Source organism: Xenopus laevis, chromosome 9_10L, assembly GCF_017654675.1.
Source record: "Xenopus laevis strain J_2021 chromosome 9_10L, Xenopus_laevis_v10.1, whole genome shotgun sequence".
In the NCBI taxonomy this organism is placed as follows: domain Eukaryota; kingdom Metazoa; phylum Chordata; class Amphibia; order Anura; family Pipidae; genus Xenopus; species Xenopus laevis.
Window position 1 is genome coordinate 92,109,801 of NC_054387.1, and position 16,006 is coordinate 92,125,806.

The 16,006-nt window shown below is 39.2% G+C and overlaps 2 protein-coding genes and 1 long non-coding RNA gene across 5 annotated transcripts in view; 2 read left to right on the forward strand and 1 right to left on the reverse strand.

Annotated features, from left to right (window-relative positions):
* The window catches only part of creb1.L (cAMP responsive element binding protein 1 L homeolog), a 35,210-nt gene extending 25,160 nt beyond the window's left edge, over positions 1 to 10,050 (forward strand). The window contains exon 9 of the mRNA XM_018236201.2: positions 8,141 to 10,050. The gene's annotated coding sequence lies outside the window, so the exon portion shown is untranslated. The remainder of the gene's footprint in view (positions 1 to 8,140) is intronic.
* A 625-nt stretch (positions 10,051 to 10,675) lies between these two features.
* LOC108701863 lies at positions 10,676 to 13,471 on the reverse strand. Of its 2 annotated transcripts, none has more exons than XR_005964263.1 (3): positions 13,297 to 13,471; positions 11,386 to 11,561; positions 10,676 to 10,823 (listed from the first exon to the last, which is right to left on the reverse strand). It is a non-coding gene; the product is annotated as an uncharacterized LOC108701863 (long non-coding RNA). The 2 variants fall into 2 exon arrangements; XR_005964262.1 differs by having other exon boundaries at positions 11,470 to 11,561; positions 13,297 to 13,434.
* A 216-nt stretch (positions 13,472 to 13,687) lies between these two features.
* Positions 13,688 to 16,006, forward strand: part of ccnyl1.L (cyclin Y like 1 L homeolog) — a 43,768-nt gene continuing 41,449 nt past the window's right edge. The window contains 1 exon segment of one of the 2 annotated variants that reach the window (NM_001091347.1): positions 13,688 to 14,061. In NM_001091347.1, the coding sequence (NP_001084816.1) occupies positions 13,896 to 14,061 (166 nt within the window). In that variant the 5' untranslated portion in view covers positions 13,688 to 13,895. 2 annotated transcript variants of the gene reach the window in all.

Below are 16,006 nucleotides of genomic sequence, written 5' to 3' on the forward strand. Positions count from 1 at the left end.
TTAACAATATAAATATATCACTTAACTAGTTTACATATGGTACTCTATTTTTGAACAGTATATTTCATTGTTTTTCAGGTTATCTCAACATTAATTTCCTATATTTGTAAAATGATTTGAAATTGTACTAAAACAAAGAATAAAAGGCAAAAACACTCAAAAAAATATCTGTTCTAATCCTTTTCAGATGATTGGTTCTGTTTGTGATTGTTTTCAGCTTCTCAGCGGACTGGAGTTAGCAGTTATCCATTGCGTTGTGCACTTTTAGCTGGAGGCAATACTATGGCAATAATATGAAATTGATCATAGCTTTACTATGTCTGTTTTGAAATATTAGTTGTACAGGTATGGGACCTGATACCCAGAATGCTCGGGACCTGGGGATTTCCAGAGAATGTGCATCTTCATACCTTAAGTCTATTAGAAAATCATATAAAGATTCAATAAACCCAATAGGCTGGTTTTGCTTCCAATAAGGATTAATTATATCTTAGTTTGGATCAAGTACAAGCTACTGCTTTATTATTACAGAGAAAAAGGAAATCATTTTTAAACATTTTGATAAATTGGAGTCTATGGGAGACAGCAATTCCTCAATTTGGAGCAATAACTGGTTTCTGGATAATGGATCCCATATCTGTATAAGCAAATCAACCCCCTCAATACTACTGGAAGTTTAATTCCTGCCACTTGTTTACATTACAAACTTAAGGGCTCTTACACGGCCGTTTTTACATGTGTTGCGATTTCTTGCGTTCAGCCACAGGAGTAGACACAGTTAATTATTTTGAAGGGGGCTGTACTCGCACAAACGCATGTAAGCACCAAACGGAGGTGAAATGCAACATGATGCGTCCCAACCTACGTTTGGCGCTTACATGCGTCTGTGTGAGTATAGCCCCTTCAAAATAATTAACTGCGTCTACTCCTGTGCTCCCCTGCGGCTGAACGCAAGAAAGCGGAGTGCAGTTAAAAACTGCCATGTGTAAGAGCCCTTAAAGGGGATATTAACCCAGAAAAAATGAATTGGTGCAAACTTAAGAGTGGTCCTCTGCCAACCGTATGTGTGAGAGCAAGCACTCAATAAGCAGCATATAAAAAGTATAAGCAGTAGCCTATGCTTTTGTTCATTTTAACGTTTTACTTTCATTTTAAAGTAGTTTTTAAAGCTTGCTAGGTAGGCTTTCAACTCAGCAGTTCTTTTTGAAGGCCTGAGTGCAACCCTAATCTTCAGTCAGTTCAGTGTACTTGGTTAACCCTTGTGCTGCTGACTCTTAGTTGAACCAAAAGCCTGGTATTAGAAGTCTAAAAATGCATTCATTTATTTTCAGGTTTAAATGAATCAACATATACATAGTATGATGAAGTCAATACTTTTGAAAGATGACTGAAAGCTGAAGCATTTCTGGTCCCTTAAATTTCCTTTGAGCTTCTGTTGCGGTTATTAATCCATTGTGACTTCAAGTTAAAGCTATCGCGAAAATGAAAATTTATTATAAGCATCCTCATACTGAAGTAAGAAACTTTCTAGATACAATCAATTAAAAATTCTGTACCGTTTCTGAAATAATCAAGTTTTTATTCACTTTTCCTCTCTCAACATCTGTTTCTCCTCATTCTGTCTTTATTCAGGAGGTCGGTGTCGGATGAATGATCCAATATATCTTATAGGGGGGGCTTCCTTTCCTTACCAGATGTATTAGAGCAGTGATCCCCAACCAGTGGCTCATAAGCAACATGTTGCTCCCCAACCCTTTAGATGTTGCTCCCAGTGGCCTCAAAGCAGGTGCTTATTTTTTTTAATTCTGGGCTTGGAGGCAAGTTTTGGTTGTGTAAAAACCTGGTGTACTGCCAAACAGAGTCTCTTGTAGGCTGTCAGTCCACATAGGGGTTACGAAATAGCCAATAATGGCCCTTATTTGGCCCCCCAGGGACGTATTTCCATGCTTGTGTTGCTCCCCAGCTCTTTTTACACTTGAATGTGGCTCCTGGGTTAAAACAGGTTGGGGACCCCTGTAGTAGAGCTCAATCAAATAACTGATTCCAGTACAAACAAAATCTAACAAAATAACTGTCTTTTGCACAAATTCTGCATGTAGAGAGACAGGATTTATGGTGATTTTAATAGTGAGCTCTAATACATCTTCTAGGCAAATGGAGCCCCCCTATCAGATATATTATTCTAATGACACCCAACTCCTGGATGAGGAGATACAGATTCTGAGAAAAGAATAGTGAAGATAAACTTGATTTTTTCAGAAACAGTAAAGAATATTTAATTGATTGTATTTAGAAAGTTTCTTATTTCAGTATGCTGAAGCTAAGTTTACAATTCAATTTCTGTGATAGTTCCCTTTTAAAAGTCCATTCTACAGGTCTAGCACTCTATAACGTGTGTTTAAATGGGTCAGGATTACAATTCAGATTGTAAACCAAGAAATGAGAATTATCCGTTTACTACATGCTGAGCAGGTTTTACATTGCCATATAGAAGATTCTATAGAAGTGTATGAGCCATTACTTGTTGCTGCAGAAGAGTATTTACAGTTTGAATTACTAACTCTGGCTCAGAGCTGATGCTCATCATCTTGCAGGTGACTCTTCCACAATCTAATTGTTGTCACAAGGACAGCTTTAGTGATAATAAGGACCTAGATTTCATCTTTCATATAAATTACACCCTACATATATTTTTCTAGAAGAAAATCTCCATTATAACAGTCTATGTTTTAGCCACTGTGTTTAGAGCATGTAAGCGATAAACCATTATAGGATACAACTGCATTGGCAGTAAAGCGGTGAGATTTGCATAGCTATACACAGATAATAGAACACTATATCCTATATGTAATAAATGCACTAAGTTTGCCTGGGAGCAGTAACCCATAGCAACCAATAGGATGTTTGCTTTCAAACAGGTGACCAGTAAATGCAACGTGCTGATTGAGTGCTATGAGTTACAGCTTATGGACTAACGTAGTGCCTTTTATTGCATAACCCTGTTTGTGTTTTAGGCAGAGGGAAGCCAATATGGTAATGTTGAACAGTTGCATAACTAGATATTACTGGATACCACAGCAAATTACTTTTCAGGCCCCTAAAATGTCTAGAGGTTGACTTGTCTTACCAATGTATATTGAAATTGTATATGAAATAGGACCTCATCAGTCCCCTATATCTCCTGGGCCCACCTGCAGCCGCAGGGTCTGCTTCCTCTGTAGTTACACCCCTGATGTTGAACATAAACCACTCACAGTGGCTAAGAACATGTATAGAGAAACCAACATATAATAATATATCTATTTCATACAAAACAAAGTACAGTACTTCCAATGGTGAGCATTTTCTTATTTAACACATGGACAGATCAATATTTGATCTTTATTCAAACTGTATATTGAAAATAATGGTAATGTAATTGAAAAATTGACTTTGCAATACTGTATTCATCCACAAATGACCAGATATGTCAAATCTTTGGCAGAAACATTGTTTGCCTGTCTCATTTGGCAATAACTAGCAGTGTCTGACGTCAGCTGGCAGAAATCCACAATTTACTGGGGGTTTTATTGGGGTATTTAGGGTCGTTGTCATGTTGCAAGGGTCACTTTCCGCAGCCCTGATGAGCTGATTGATGCAGTAAAGCAGCTTCAAACCAGGCTCCTATGCTGCCCCAAGCAGCCCAAGCTATGCCACTCCCCTACGTTTACATTTTGAGAGTCCAAAAGGTTTCTCAACTTGCCTTGTGGCTAGAGAACCCCTGCCCAAACCATAGCATTTCCACTTGGTATCAGGCTTTTATAGGGAAATGCTATCTTAGACGAATTTGGCCACAGTACCATACAACAAGGTCAGGGGGAAAACCTGGGCTTCAAAGGTTTTCACCTGTTTAGCAGAGCTAATTTGTTCAACTTCTTTCTAATGGTAGACTCATATACTTTGACATACTGTAGTTGGTGGCAAGAATTACCTGTAGGCTACACCATCTGGGGTTTCTAGAACCTTGCGCTCTGCAGAAGTCTGAACGTGCTTCAATAAATACGGTGGGTGCTTGCTACTTCCACATGCAAAATTTGCATTTTTATTCTATTATAAACTACAAAATATTATTGGTGCAACATATTTGTTAAATCACCTTTAGAAATTGCCATCTACTTACTTTTCACGTGTAGTTTCCACTTCAATCATTTTCTTTCTATGCATTCTGTAAATATTTTGATAAAATGTTATTGAAATCCTGTATATCATTTCCAGTCATTAGGAATTTCTTTGTATAGCACATTTTTATGTTTTTTTTTTCTTACTGTAACAGCTTTTCATGATTGTGCTTGTTATTACACAACTTTTATGTGCAGTCACATAAAATGCTTTTAAATATACAATATTCTGTCTGTGTCAGGATTTATTCATGTCCAGTCCTGCAAAAATCTATTCATCCCTAACCAACCTGCTGGATATATTTCCAATATATCATTACATTCTACAGATAAACACATATGCACGGTAACTCACTTTAGGCATTTATTTGTGCAAATTCACCACAGCAATTAAATTACAAAATGTGATAGATAAACTCATATCACACCATGGAAAGATGAGTATTACAATTTAGCAATAACAATAAATGTGTAGTCTTACAGAGCCTTTGTTGATTTTAGTGACCCCCATTTACCATCAGTAAATATCGCCCTTTTACATCTCTTGAGCCACCACTTTGTGATGGTCCAATCAGAGATCACCTAACCAGAAATACTGCAGCTTTAACTGTACCAGGACAAATTGTGGAAGTAAAAGACAGAACTTTGTCCATTCATTGGCTCATGTGACCTAACATGTATGTGTGCCCTTGGTTGTTTGTGTGCACTGTGAATCATATGATACCAGGGGACAGCCATTAAAAATGGCAATTTTCTATTTAGAATTTTACCACTAAAACAATAAAAGGCCTCATTCAATTCAGCTCATGTGAAATGGAAGAGACTTGTTACCTCAGGGAAACTGGTGTTACATCTATATTATATACAATATGTGTCTATTGTATATATACATTGTGTATCTGAGAATGTTATGTGATTTAGATCTTAAATGCAAACTTCAAACACATCTATTTAGCACACAGTTGCTAAATGCCCCCCACCAAGGGAAGTTGTAAATCCAGTCCTTTTGTCCTCAAACTCCATTTCCCACCTTCCTTGTCCTGATTCTTGGATGGACTGCCCGAGGAATCCATGCCAACTCCCAAAGATTAACTTAATAGTCACTGACCAACCAGACCTCGGCACATGTACCTATGGTCATTCTGTAGTTTATCAGAATAGGTTAAGTTAGAGAGTTTCTGGAGTTCCTTTAGTGAGGACCCAATGGAAGGAGGCGTATCAGAAAGACTTACTTCGTATATAAGTACTCATTATATATTCTGTGTAGATTCAGTGTTGTATTTATTTCTGTAGGAATAGGTTATTAATAAATATTTTTTTTTTATCAAACTCTTTTATTAAAGAACCAGGAATACTTTTGTACATGTATGACAATACATCATATACAAATTGTAGCGATTTCAGGTGGTTGGACCGTGGTCTCACTGGTCCTTTGCATGCATTTCCAGACACTCCATAACAGAGGCACAGACAGATCAACTAAGTATAAATGGTCTTTGGCCAGTTTATAAAAAAAAAACGAATACACAATTGGTTTTCCCTTACTAGCCAGGACAAGGGTTTTGTGTCCCAGTCCCTTACCTATAAATGCACAAATAAGTTCTTTTCAGACTTACAAGACAGTTAGGTCACAAATAGCAGATCCTGCTCTCACCAGTTCGTTCTCTCTCTATCATAGGGGCAGATTCACTAAAGGGCGAATTGTCTCCAGCGACTGATTCGCACACATCGCACCACTTTGCCAGGTGCAAATTCGCTACCACTACGCTAACTCACTTATATGAGAAGTTTCACCCTGGGCACCGAACGCTGGCAACATTTCACTAGTGTTACTTTGGCAGTGCTCATTTGTGCCTAGCGAAACTTCCCTAGTCATCTTGCGCTTAAGTCATTTGCATATGGCGGGTAATTTAAAGTTGTATGGACGTCTTTATTATAAATATTGGTGCAAATGCTTGAAGTGACCACTTTTTATTAAAAATGTCCAGGGAACCTTAATAAAGACAAGAGAGTTAATATAATGCCCTACACATGAGCCCACTGTAAAATTAATGTGCCATATGTTATGAAATGTCTGGAGAAAACCGGTTCCCCAAAAAAAGTTTGTGAGGACTTTTTCAGGCAATTCCGCTTCAAAAAAAAAAAAAAGGAAAAGTCGCCAGTGTTTTTGTAACTTTAATGCATTTTCATCACACAAGATATGATGTAAGTGACATAAGATTGAGAAAGATCTAGCTTCTTTTTAGCACTTCGCCTGTTCAGAGATCGAATTTGATTTGAATTCCATTTGAATTTTCGGGTTATTTCAGTTCATCAGAGTTTTAAAAATTCGATTTTAATAATAAATTTCAATTGGTCGAATTTCGAATTTATGGGAGTTTTGGGGAGTTTTAAAAAAACTGGCATGAGTTTGAAATTCGACTTTTTGATAAATGTTTCCCTTTAAAAAAAAAAAAAAAAAAAAAAGTAGTTCTAACAGCTACATCTGAAAACTGGAAGAAAAGATTAAAAAACAAACAAAAAAAAACCACTGGAAAGCAAACATACCAACATGCATGGCTTCTACTATGTGTTTTTTTTTTTTGTTTTTTTTTTTTGCTTAAGTTGAGCTCTAAATATATGCACATCAGTATTTTTGTCATAATAAACATCTGCTATATCGAAATGTTGCTTCATCGTGTCCAGAAAGTCATGGTCTCACTGATCACGGAGTCGATAGGATAACAGAATCACGAATGCTGTGAGCTTCCAAATAAATGATATCCGCTCCCAATATGAAAGTGGTAAATTGTTCCAAAGACTGGCCCCAGTTCAGTGCTTTGATGGAAACTCTGTGCAGTCTGTCTTTAGGAATGTTATCTCTTACATTCACCCTAATAAATTCCAATGCAAGGTCTCTGTCTGTGATAGTAATTGAGCACCTGTACACAATTACAATTCACATAAATATAAAATATAATTTCAATGCAGATTAAGTGCTCAGTGTCAAGGAAACAAAAGGCTAGATGACCCTACCCCATAGGGCTTACAGTCTAAATGGGAGGGTAATTTACAGACACAATTCAGAGGGATATTAAGTGCTGTAGGTTATAGTTTGTTACACTGTCATATAAGTGCCAGTTCCCAGTCCAGTTGTTATCCTTGTGCTATTTTATTTTTTGTGAAATACTAGCTTTATTTATATGTATAGTGGATAATGTACCCACTATTAACTTTTATAAAGATATTAGTCGCAAGGGCCACCATGAGGGAGGGCACAGGGGGGTCCAGCTGATCTGTAATTTTCAAAATAGCCGGGCCCCCATTGACAGCGTCAAAGCCGTGCCACATCTGCCATAGTCCCCAAATTCTGAAGTCAAGTTCAGTTCTACTGAACATCAATCAGTGTATTTTTTTATTTTATTAAACCCCCTGACCAAAAATGTATTATTTTAATACTCTATAGGCCCCTGCCACCAATGTTTTTTTTTTTTTTAATTATTCTCTAGGGCCTGAATATTTCTTTTAAACTTGTAGGGGGGGGCTGGCCCTAAGCATCGATGGTCAGGCCAGATCTGGGGTGGGGCTTGGGTGGTTAGAGCTTCAGGCCAGGGTAAATGGGGCCTAGGGGGTCAAGAAAATTTTGGTGTCCCAGTTACTGTCAGGATCACCCGGGATTAGAACTCTATAGTGTGTATTTCTGGAATTGTGCACTTTCCAGTTTAGCCACTGTAGGATCTCATGCTTGCTCTTGTCCAGTAATCCTATGTATGTATTCACTGTTTCTGTCTGCTGCCTTGTCTCCACCCAGTTTATTAGTCCCATGTGTTCCTCAGTTTGTAATCTAGACCTTTTATAAACCTGCCCCTGACCTTTGCTTTTTGCTTGGTCATTTTGGTTCATAGTTCTGATCTGGCCATTTTGATTCTTTGAGATTCTTGTTCCTGAGACCGTTACTTGTTCCTTGATTCTCAACTTTGTCCTTGTGCTCCTGTCCATTCTAGCTTTTCTATTTGGATTTCCTGGTTGTGACTTTTGGCCTGTTTCTGGACACTGTTGCCTGCTGCCTGACCCGACCCTTGGCTTGATCACTGGACGCTGTTTGCTTGCTGCCTGACCTTGGCCTGTTTACTGGACTCTGTTTTTGCCTGCAGATTCATTCCATCACAGGCTAGTATATTTCTTTATATCTTCATGAAGCATCTGTTTTGTTATTTTCATTAAATCTGGTATTACTTTATTATGACTTTAAGACTGGGTTCTGCTATTTATGGGTATACCCCAGGTTCCTCACCATACAGGCTCCCATCTGATTGCTTCAATTCTGTGTCTGATCCTTACAGTTAGTCACCGAGTGACCATATAAAAGAACAAGGCTGTGTCAGAGTGCTTTTATTCAGGTCACATAACTCTGAGTTTTACTGGCATTGCTACTGGCGGGGGTAAGTGGAGCAGGCCCTGACACTGAGGTCATAGATGAGAGACAGCGACACAGGAGGAGCACTCCGTGTTAAGGAAGAGCTGAGCCTGGGAATTAGATGTAGGACACTGATGTAGGAACGCACTGTTTATAAGGATATAAGTTACAGTTGGATCCCATTGGAAATTGACCAAACTGAATACACTTTTGTATGCATTTATATGCACTTTGAATCATGGCTGGATGCAGTTGTAGGCAGAAGAAGTAGCTGCCTAAAGCACAACTATAGGAGGGTGCTGGGGAGGAACCTGTTCTGCCTACCCCTAGACGGGACAATGCACTAAGCTTTCACATGAATGCTACTATTGCACATGTATTCACTACCATGTATGTACATGCAGCAATGAATGTGATAAGGATGGATGGGTTGGCTAGGGTGTGTAGCTGGCCTGGCCCACCTCTGCTTTGAATGTTACATCGTTGTAAAAAAAGTTTTTTCTTTTTAATTTTAGATCATGGAAATCATATTTCCTTCCCTCTTTTTTTTTTTCATTTACGAAAGAAAAGGATTGAAAAAGTGGATAAGCCATGTAATCAAGGAAGGCAAGTTAAAAGGCACCAATGCATAAAGATGAAATGCTTTTGTGACGTTAGTGGACCTTACGGACACTGAAATAAAAGATCGGTTCAGGCTTAACACTCTGGAGATACTATCTTTGTATGATGTACTCAAACCATATTTGTGCAAGCCAACTCAGAGATCCCATGCCATCCCTGGCCTTGTTCGTCTGCTTAAATTTTTTTGCGAAAGGCGACTTTCAGAGTTGTGTTGCTGTGATTGGCGGTGTTTCCCAGAGCTCCTGCAGCCGCTGCTTAAATGAGGTAGGCAATAATGCAAATTTACAAATCTTTGTAAATCTTCATAGCATTTGTTTGCAAACTGTGAAAGAAAAATTTTACGAAATCGCCGGTTTTCCTAATGTGGTGGGCATAATTGATTGCACACATATTTCACTGTGTCCACCTGCTAACGAGGAGCACATTTACCGGAATCGTAAGAACTCGCACAGCATAAATGTTCAGCTTATCTGTTTGTTTAACTAACAAGTTGTGGATATTGTGGCAACATTTCTGGACTCTTCACATGATTCTTATATTTTGTCGCAATCGTCTTTGTCTAATCGTTCTGAACAGGGCGAGTTCAAAGATTCGTGGTTATTAGGTAAAAATTATTTTATCTCTGTTAGACATGTAACTGATTACTGTTTTAAAAATGTAAAATCTTTTTGTTTTAAATGTTTTAATTGTTAAAACTATCATTATTCCCAGTGTCTTTAGAGACATCTATGTAAACCATTATTTAACTTGTGTGATTGTAAATGGTTGGTTTCTATAATGCAAATGTTATTTAGATCATTCTGTACCACTTAATTATCTTTGTATATGTATGATATATATATTGGTTGGTGGTGGCTATGGACTATTTTTTTTTTTACTTTAATAACAGATTATAAAGAACAGAGCTGTACAAATGAATATGCCTGTAAAATAGGTTTTAAATACTGGACTAAAGGAAAACTAAAGCTTAACTAAAAAGTAGCTAAAAATGTTGTATGTGATGTTTTGTGTTTCTGTACCAGCCCAAGGCAACACAGCCCTTTAGCAGTAAAGATCTGTGTCTCCAAAGATGCCCCAGTAGCTCCCCATCTTCTTTTCTGCTGATTCACTGCACATGCTCTGTGCTGCTGTCACTTACTGAGCTTAGGGACTCAGGGGCGATCCTGCCCCTCCGCCGCCTGAGGCAGCAGCAGTTGCTGCTGCCCCCCCTCCCCCGGAAATTCGCTAAAGTACCAGGAGCAGCATTTTTGCTGCCCCTGGTACCTAGTGTACCTACCCAACTTCCTTTTAATATATAACATGCCTTAGTATTTCAGCAGTGACAAAGTTTATTGGATTAACACAAAATATGCAATATGCATCATAACAAAATTACCCCAACAGAGATATTACATCTATACTCAGTTGAACCTCCTTTTGCAAATGTAACAGCCTCTAGACGCCTCCTATAGCCTTTGATGAGTATCTGGATGGTGGTATTTTTGAACATTCGTCCATACAAAATCTCTCCAGTTCAGTTAAATTTGATGGCTGCCGAGCATGGACAGCCTGTTTCAAATCATCCCATAGATTTTCCATGATATTCAAGTTGGGGGACTGTGACAGCCATTCCAGAATATTGTACTTCTATTCCAGATACATGCCAAGGCCTGCAATAAAGACAACATAAAAGAACAAAACAAAGAAGTAATGTTTTCTTAAAAGATTTAAATACAAAGGGATGCTATAACCGAACAAATAAACCACAATTCCCATTTGAACGACAAGCATTGCTATGTCCAATGCAACCATGCATTGATTTGAATAAGTAACTGGAATATGAATAGTGGAGGCTAAATAGAAAGATAAGTAAAACAAAGTAGCAATAACAATACAATTGTAGCCTCACAGAGCATTTGTTTTTAGATGGGGTCATTGACCCCCATTTGAAAGGTGGCAAATAATAATTAGAAAAAAAAAAAAGAAATAATTCCTACTGTATATAAATAATTCATAAAATTTGCTTATAATTAGCTATTGTATAACATACTAAAAGTTGAGTTACAGGTGAACCATCCCTTTAATGCCTGGTGCTGCAACTCTTAATGATAAAGGCACAATTTATTTCCAACTGGGTGCAGCATGGATTTGTGACATTTTGAGAATATTCAGATTACATGATTAACCCTTTCTGCCTAAAGTAGATTTAACACAGTTCAGAGGAATAAATACCGCATCCCAGACAACTGCAGCAACACCCAGCTGTTTCCAGTCTTGCTTGAGCTCTATGTTATGGTTCACAAAGTTGAATCTTACACTGGAATCATGAAATCTCTTCAGACTTTAAACTCCGCTGTCACTATAAGGCACCAGTGCCATGCCACTGGGGTCACTTGAAATCGTTTGACCTGTATAAGACAAACCAATCAAATAGTTAAACCCTATGTGCAGTGTAAGTGGTTTAGATCCCCGATGGATTCTGTAGCAGTCTGCTTGAATGAAGAATCGCCTGTGCTAATGCACTCGTGGTGCTTCGAAGGAAACTTTGGGCGACTTCGGAAAGCGAATCGCTGCAAGTGTATTAGCACAGGTGATTCTTCATTCAAGCAGACGGAAGGCAGTTCGGGGAGATTGTCGCCATGCGACTAAATCTCCCCAAATCTGCTCGTCTCCCCCAACCCTTAAAAGACTTAAAGCCATAAATCCTGACACAGCTGCTTTGGTCCTAACTCCTGTCAGTTCCCACATTGCAAGATAGAGGACCATAGACGCACAGATGATATCATACATAACGAATTTTGGTACAATATTTGGTGCGTGTATGGTGGGAAAAGAGCCGACCAATATTGGGCTGGACGGAAAATTGATTGGGCGCCTTTGAAGGCACCTGAACATTGGCCACTGTTTAGTGCTGACTCATCAGATACAGGTAGAATTTTATTGTTTCCACCTGTATATTTGACAAATCAGCTCTACACATGTGTATTGAAACTACGGATGCACCGAATCCAACTATTTTGGATTCGGCCCGAACCCCCGAATCCTTCGCGAAAGATTCGGCCGAATACCGAACCGAATCCTAATTTGCATATGCAAATTAGGGGTGGGAAGGGAAAACATTTTTGACTTCCTTGTTTTTTTTGTGACAAATATTCACGCGATTCCCCTCCCCGCCCTTAATTTGCATTTGCTAATTAGAATTCGGATTCTGTTTGGTCGGGCAGAAGGATTCGGCGGAATCCTGCTGAAAAAGGCAGAATCTTTGCCGAATCCCGAACCGAATCCTGGATTCGTTGCATCCCTAATTGAAACGAATGATCTTTCTTGGAAAGATCTTTTCCAAGAAAGATAGTAATTGTTACATCTATGACCACCTTAGAGAGCAACAAAATGCAAAGAAAAAGTAAGATACGGTTGTTATTGTCCACTAATCTGCACCATTTTTCTTCTATGCCATTGCTTTAAATGGGTTGTTCACCTTTAGATTAACTTTGAGTATGATGTAGAGAGAGTGATATTCTGAGACTATTTGCAATTGGGTTTCATTTTTTATTACTTGTGTTTTTTAGTTATTTAGCAGCTCTCTCTCTAATTTTGCCATTTCAGCAATCTGGTTGATAGGGTCCAAAATTACCCTACCAACCATGCACTCATTTGAATAAGAGACTGGAATATGAATTGAAGAGGTCTGAATAGAAAGAGGAGTGATAAAAAGTAGCAATAACAATACATTTGTAGCATTTGTTTTTTAGATGGGGTCAGCGACCCCCATTTTAATGCTGGAAAAAGTCAGAAGACAATTCAAAAAACTATAAAAAAGAAATAAGACAACTGAAAAAGTTGCTTAGAATTAGTCATTCTATAACATACTAAAAGTTAACGTAAAGGTGAAGCTTCCCCTTTAAGTACTTTCCGTTTCATTTACTAAAGAGGCAAAGCAGTTAAAATAAGTGCCGTGAAATGAAATGAAAAATTGGCAGCTATGTGAGAAACGTGAAACATACACCGCAAAGTGACAGCAGAATTACAGGGCATCTCAATTTCTAAGTTGTGTTCCTATGGACAAATGAGGCGTTTATAATAAAGTTTAATGTAAAAGAAAAAAAAACTTCAGTCTCGTCCCTTCTTCTCTGCGGGTCTTACCTCGTTTTGAAAAACCAAGGATCGTTCCGGAAATGGAACAACGTGCCCTTCTTACTCAGTAATAATAAAGTTGTTCAGCAAAACTACTTAAACCAAAACCTCTTGAACTAGGGAAACCGCGACTCTAGGGGCTCGGGTTATTGATAATCACGATCAACGAGAAACGCACGCTACTCCTGTATATGCTTCTCAGGAAGCCAATGAGTTCCAGAGCATGCTGGGAATCGCAGTACAACTGCGGACAATACGTCACGTCTAGGGTTTTGATTTGCGGCTTTGCCGAATTCTTCTTCACGCCCTCTGAGTTCAGCTCGTTTTGATTAGACCGCGGAAAGCCCAATCAAGCGAAGAGGGAGACATCCATCGCGACTGTGATTGGTATAATCGTGTGGATTGCGTCACGTGTTCGTGCCCTCCCTCAAGCTCCTGTAGGACCGGCCTCCTTAGGAAGCGAGCAGAGGATGCGGGGCACATCCTGACCATCCTAGTGGCTTTTCCCCTTTCCTCCAGAGTCATATCCGTGCGCCTCCATGCCTCCGTTGTGAAAGGAAAGCCGCCCAGCAGGTTATCGCTATTTCACAGCTCCCGAGCTCGGTACCATGGGAAACACCGTGACCTGTTGCGTGTCGCCGGACGCCAGCCCGAAAGCGGGGCGGGACCGTAGAGTAGCAGAGAGAGGGGAGCCCTACCAGACGCAAGTTGAGCTGCAGGAAACCGACCCAGGACCTCATTTACAGCACATTAGCGACCGCGATTTCCCGAGTGGTGAGTAGATCCCACATATTCACTGCAGATCAAATTCATTTGCTGACGTTTTGCGGTGAGACTCGTTCCAAGTGGGAGCATAATGCAGCCTGTCCTGCCCACCCTACTATTTCACTGCAATTCCCTCTTACACGAACTACAACTTGCAATGTAATCATTCTGACTCAAGTTCACAAAACACACGCACACACAATTGCTTTACACACATTTATGTACATGTGTCTGTCTGTGCAACAATTCATTGAAAGCCCTGGGCTGTCTTACTGCTCTTGTAACTTAAATAGTGGCATTAAAGGAGAAGAAAAGCTACCGAAGCAGTTTATTGCCAATAGATTAAACACAATAGTGCAAGTTATAACACTATATTTATTCTGTAGAATGCTTTACCATACCTGAATAAAAAGCTCTAGAAGCTCTCGGTTAGTTTAGGATAGCAGCTGCCATATTAGTTTGGTGTGACATTGCTTCCTGCCTGAGTCTCTCCCTGCTCACTCGCAGCTCTAGGCTCAGATTACAGCAGGGAGGGGAGAGGAGCAAACTGAGCATGCTCAAGCCCTGCCCTGGATGTTTTAGCTGAAAACAGGAAGTCTGATACAGAAGCCCATGTGTACAGAATAGAGAGAAAGAAAAGTGACTCAGAGCAGCATTACTTTGAGGGTTTACTGGTGTATTTATATAGACATTTCTGATAATGCTTACTTAATTTTAGCATTTCCTTCTCCTTTAACTATTCTTTTACACAAGTTATTTGTTCCTTTTTTTTTTCTCTTTGTATACGGTGTCCATTTGGACTTCACTGAAACAATTTATAACGATTTATTTGTGCCAAAATAAAAAGCTAATAATTCTCTGAGAAGAGACATTTTGCATCATATTATTTATTTATGTACTGGCTGACTTTTCAAGCTATCTTAACCGACAGATACCCTATAACTGGCCATATTACAGTGATGGCAAAATGCTGAAGAGTTTCTGTGTCTCCTGCTCACTTCATCTGCTGATGTGTGAGGCAGTGACAGATTATATTTTTACTTTGGTTAGATCAACTGCCATCCAATATGATCACAGAATGTTCTGTTGAAACAGACCCCCACAGACAGACACTTCACATACACACTAGAAAATGTAATTGCCCTTTGCACTTAATGTATAATTCCCCATCTCCAGAGAAAAGCTGACATACATGGTAAGATGGTTGGTCAGAATGGTTGTCCAAACTGCCTGAGGAAGTCTAGTTGTGTATGACCAGCTCTCTAAACCCATACAAAATATGAACCCCCTCAAACAACTTTCAGCTACTTTTTAGTAGCTGAACGCAGAATTTGTTAGGGCAGAGACACACGCTGCTATTTCGGGAGATTAGTCGCCCATCGAAAAATCGATTCTTCGGGTGACTAACCTCCCCGAACTGCCTTCCCATGGGCTAGAATTTAAATCACCGGCTGAATGGTGTTCGGATTGATTCAGCTTTCCAAAGTCATCTGTAGACTCCTTGTGTGTTTCTGCCCAAATAACATCAGAAAAATAGTTATGAAAGTTATTATGCAAAATAAAGAGTTGAAATTCCCTTTAAAGGCATACTATATTTGATATAAGTATGCATATGCACATGCACTGGCTGTCCTAGGCTCTGGCCCACGGACCTGTAAATAAATAAAATATTGCCTGTTTCCTGTTCTGTAAAGCTGTGCTTTACCTGGTTGCCTCCTCTTCTCTGTAGATGGGGACTAAGCGGGGATTAAGCGCAAAGGGCAATTACATTTTCTTGTGTGTATGTGCAGTGTTGAAGGCAGCCAGTCAGTACTCTACAAGGTCTACAAAGATGGTGGGCCACCGTAGAGGCACAGCAAGAAGAAGGTGGAGATTAGCAAGTGAGATCACTGGAGGTGCCTTTCAAAGATTTTCCTTTCCTGTAAAAGCACAGCATTTTGACTTGTCATGGTTT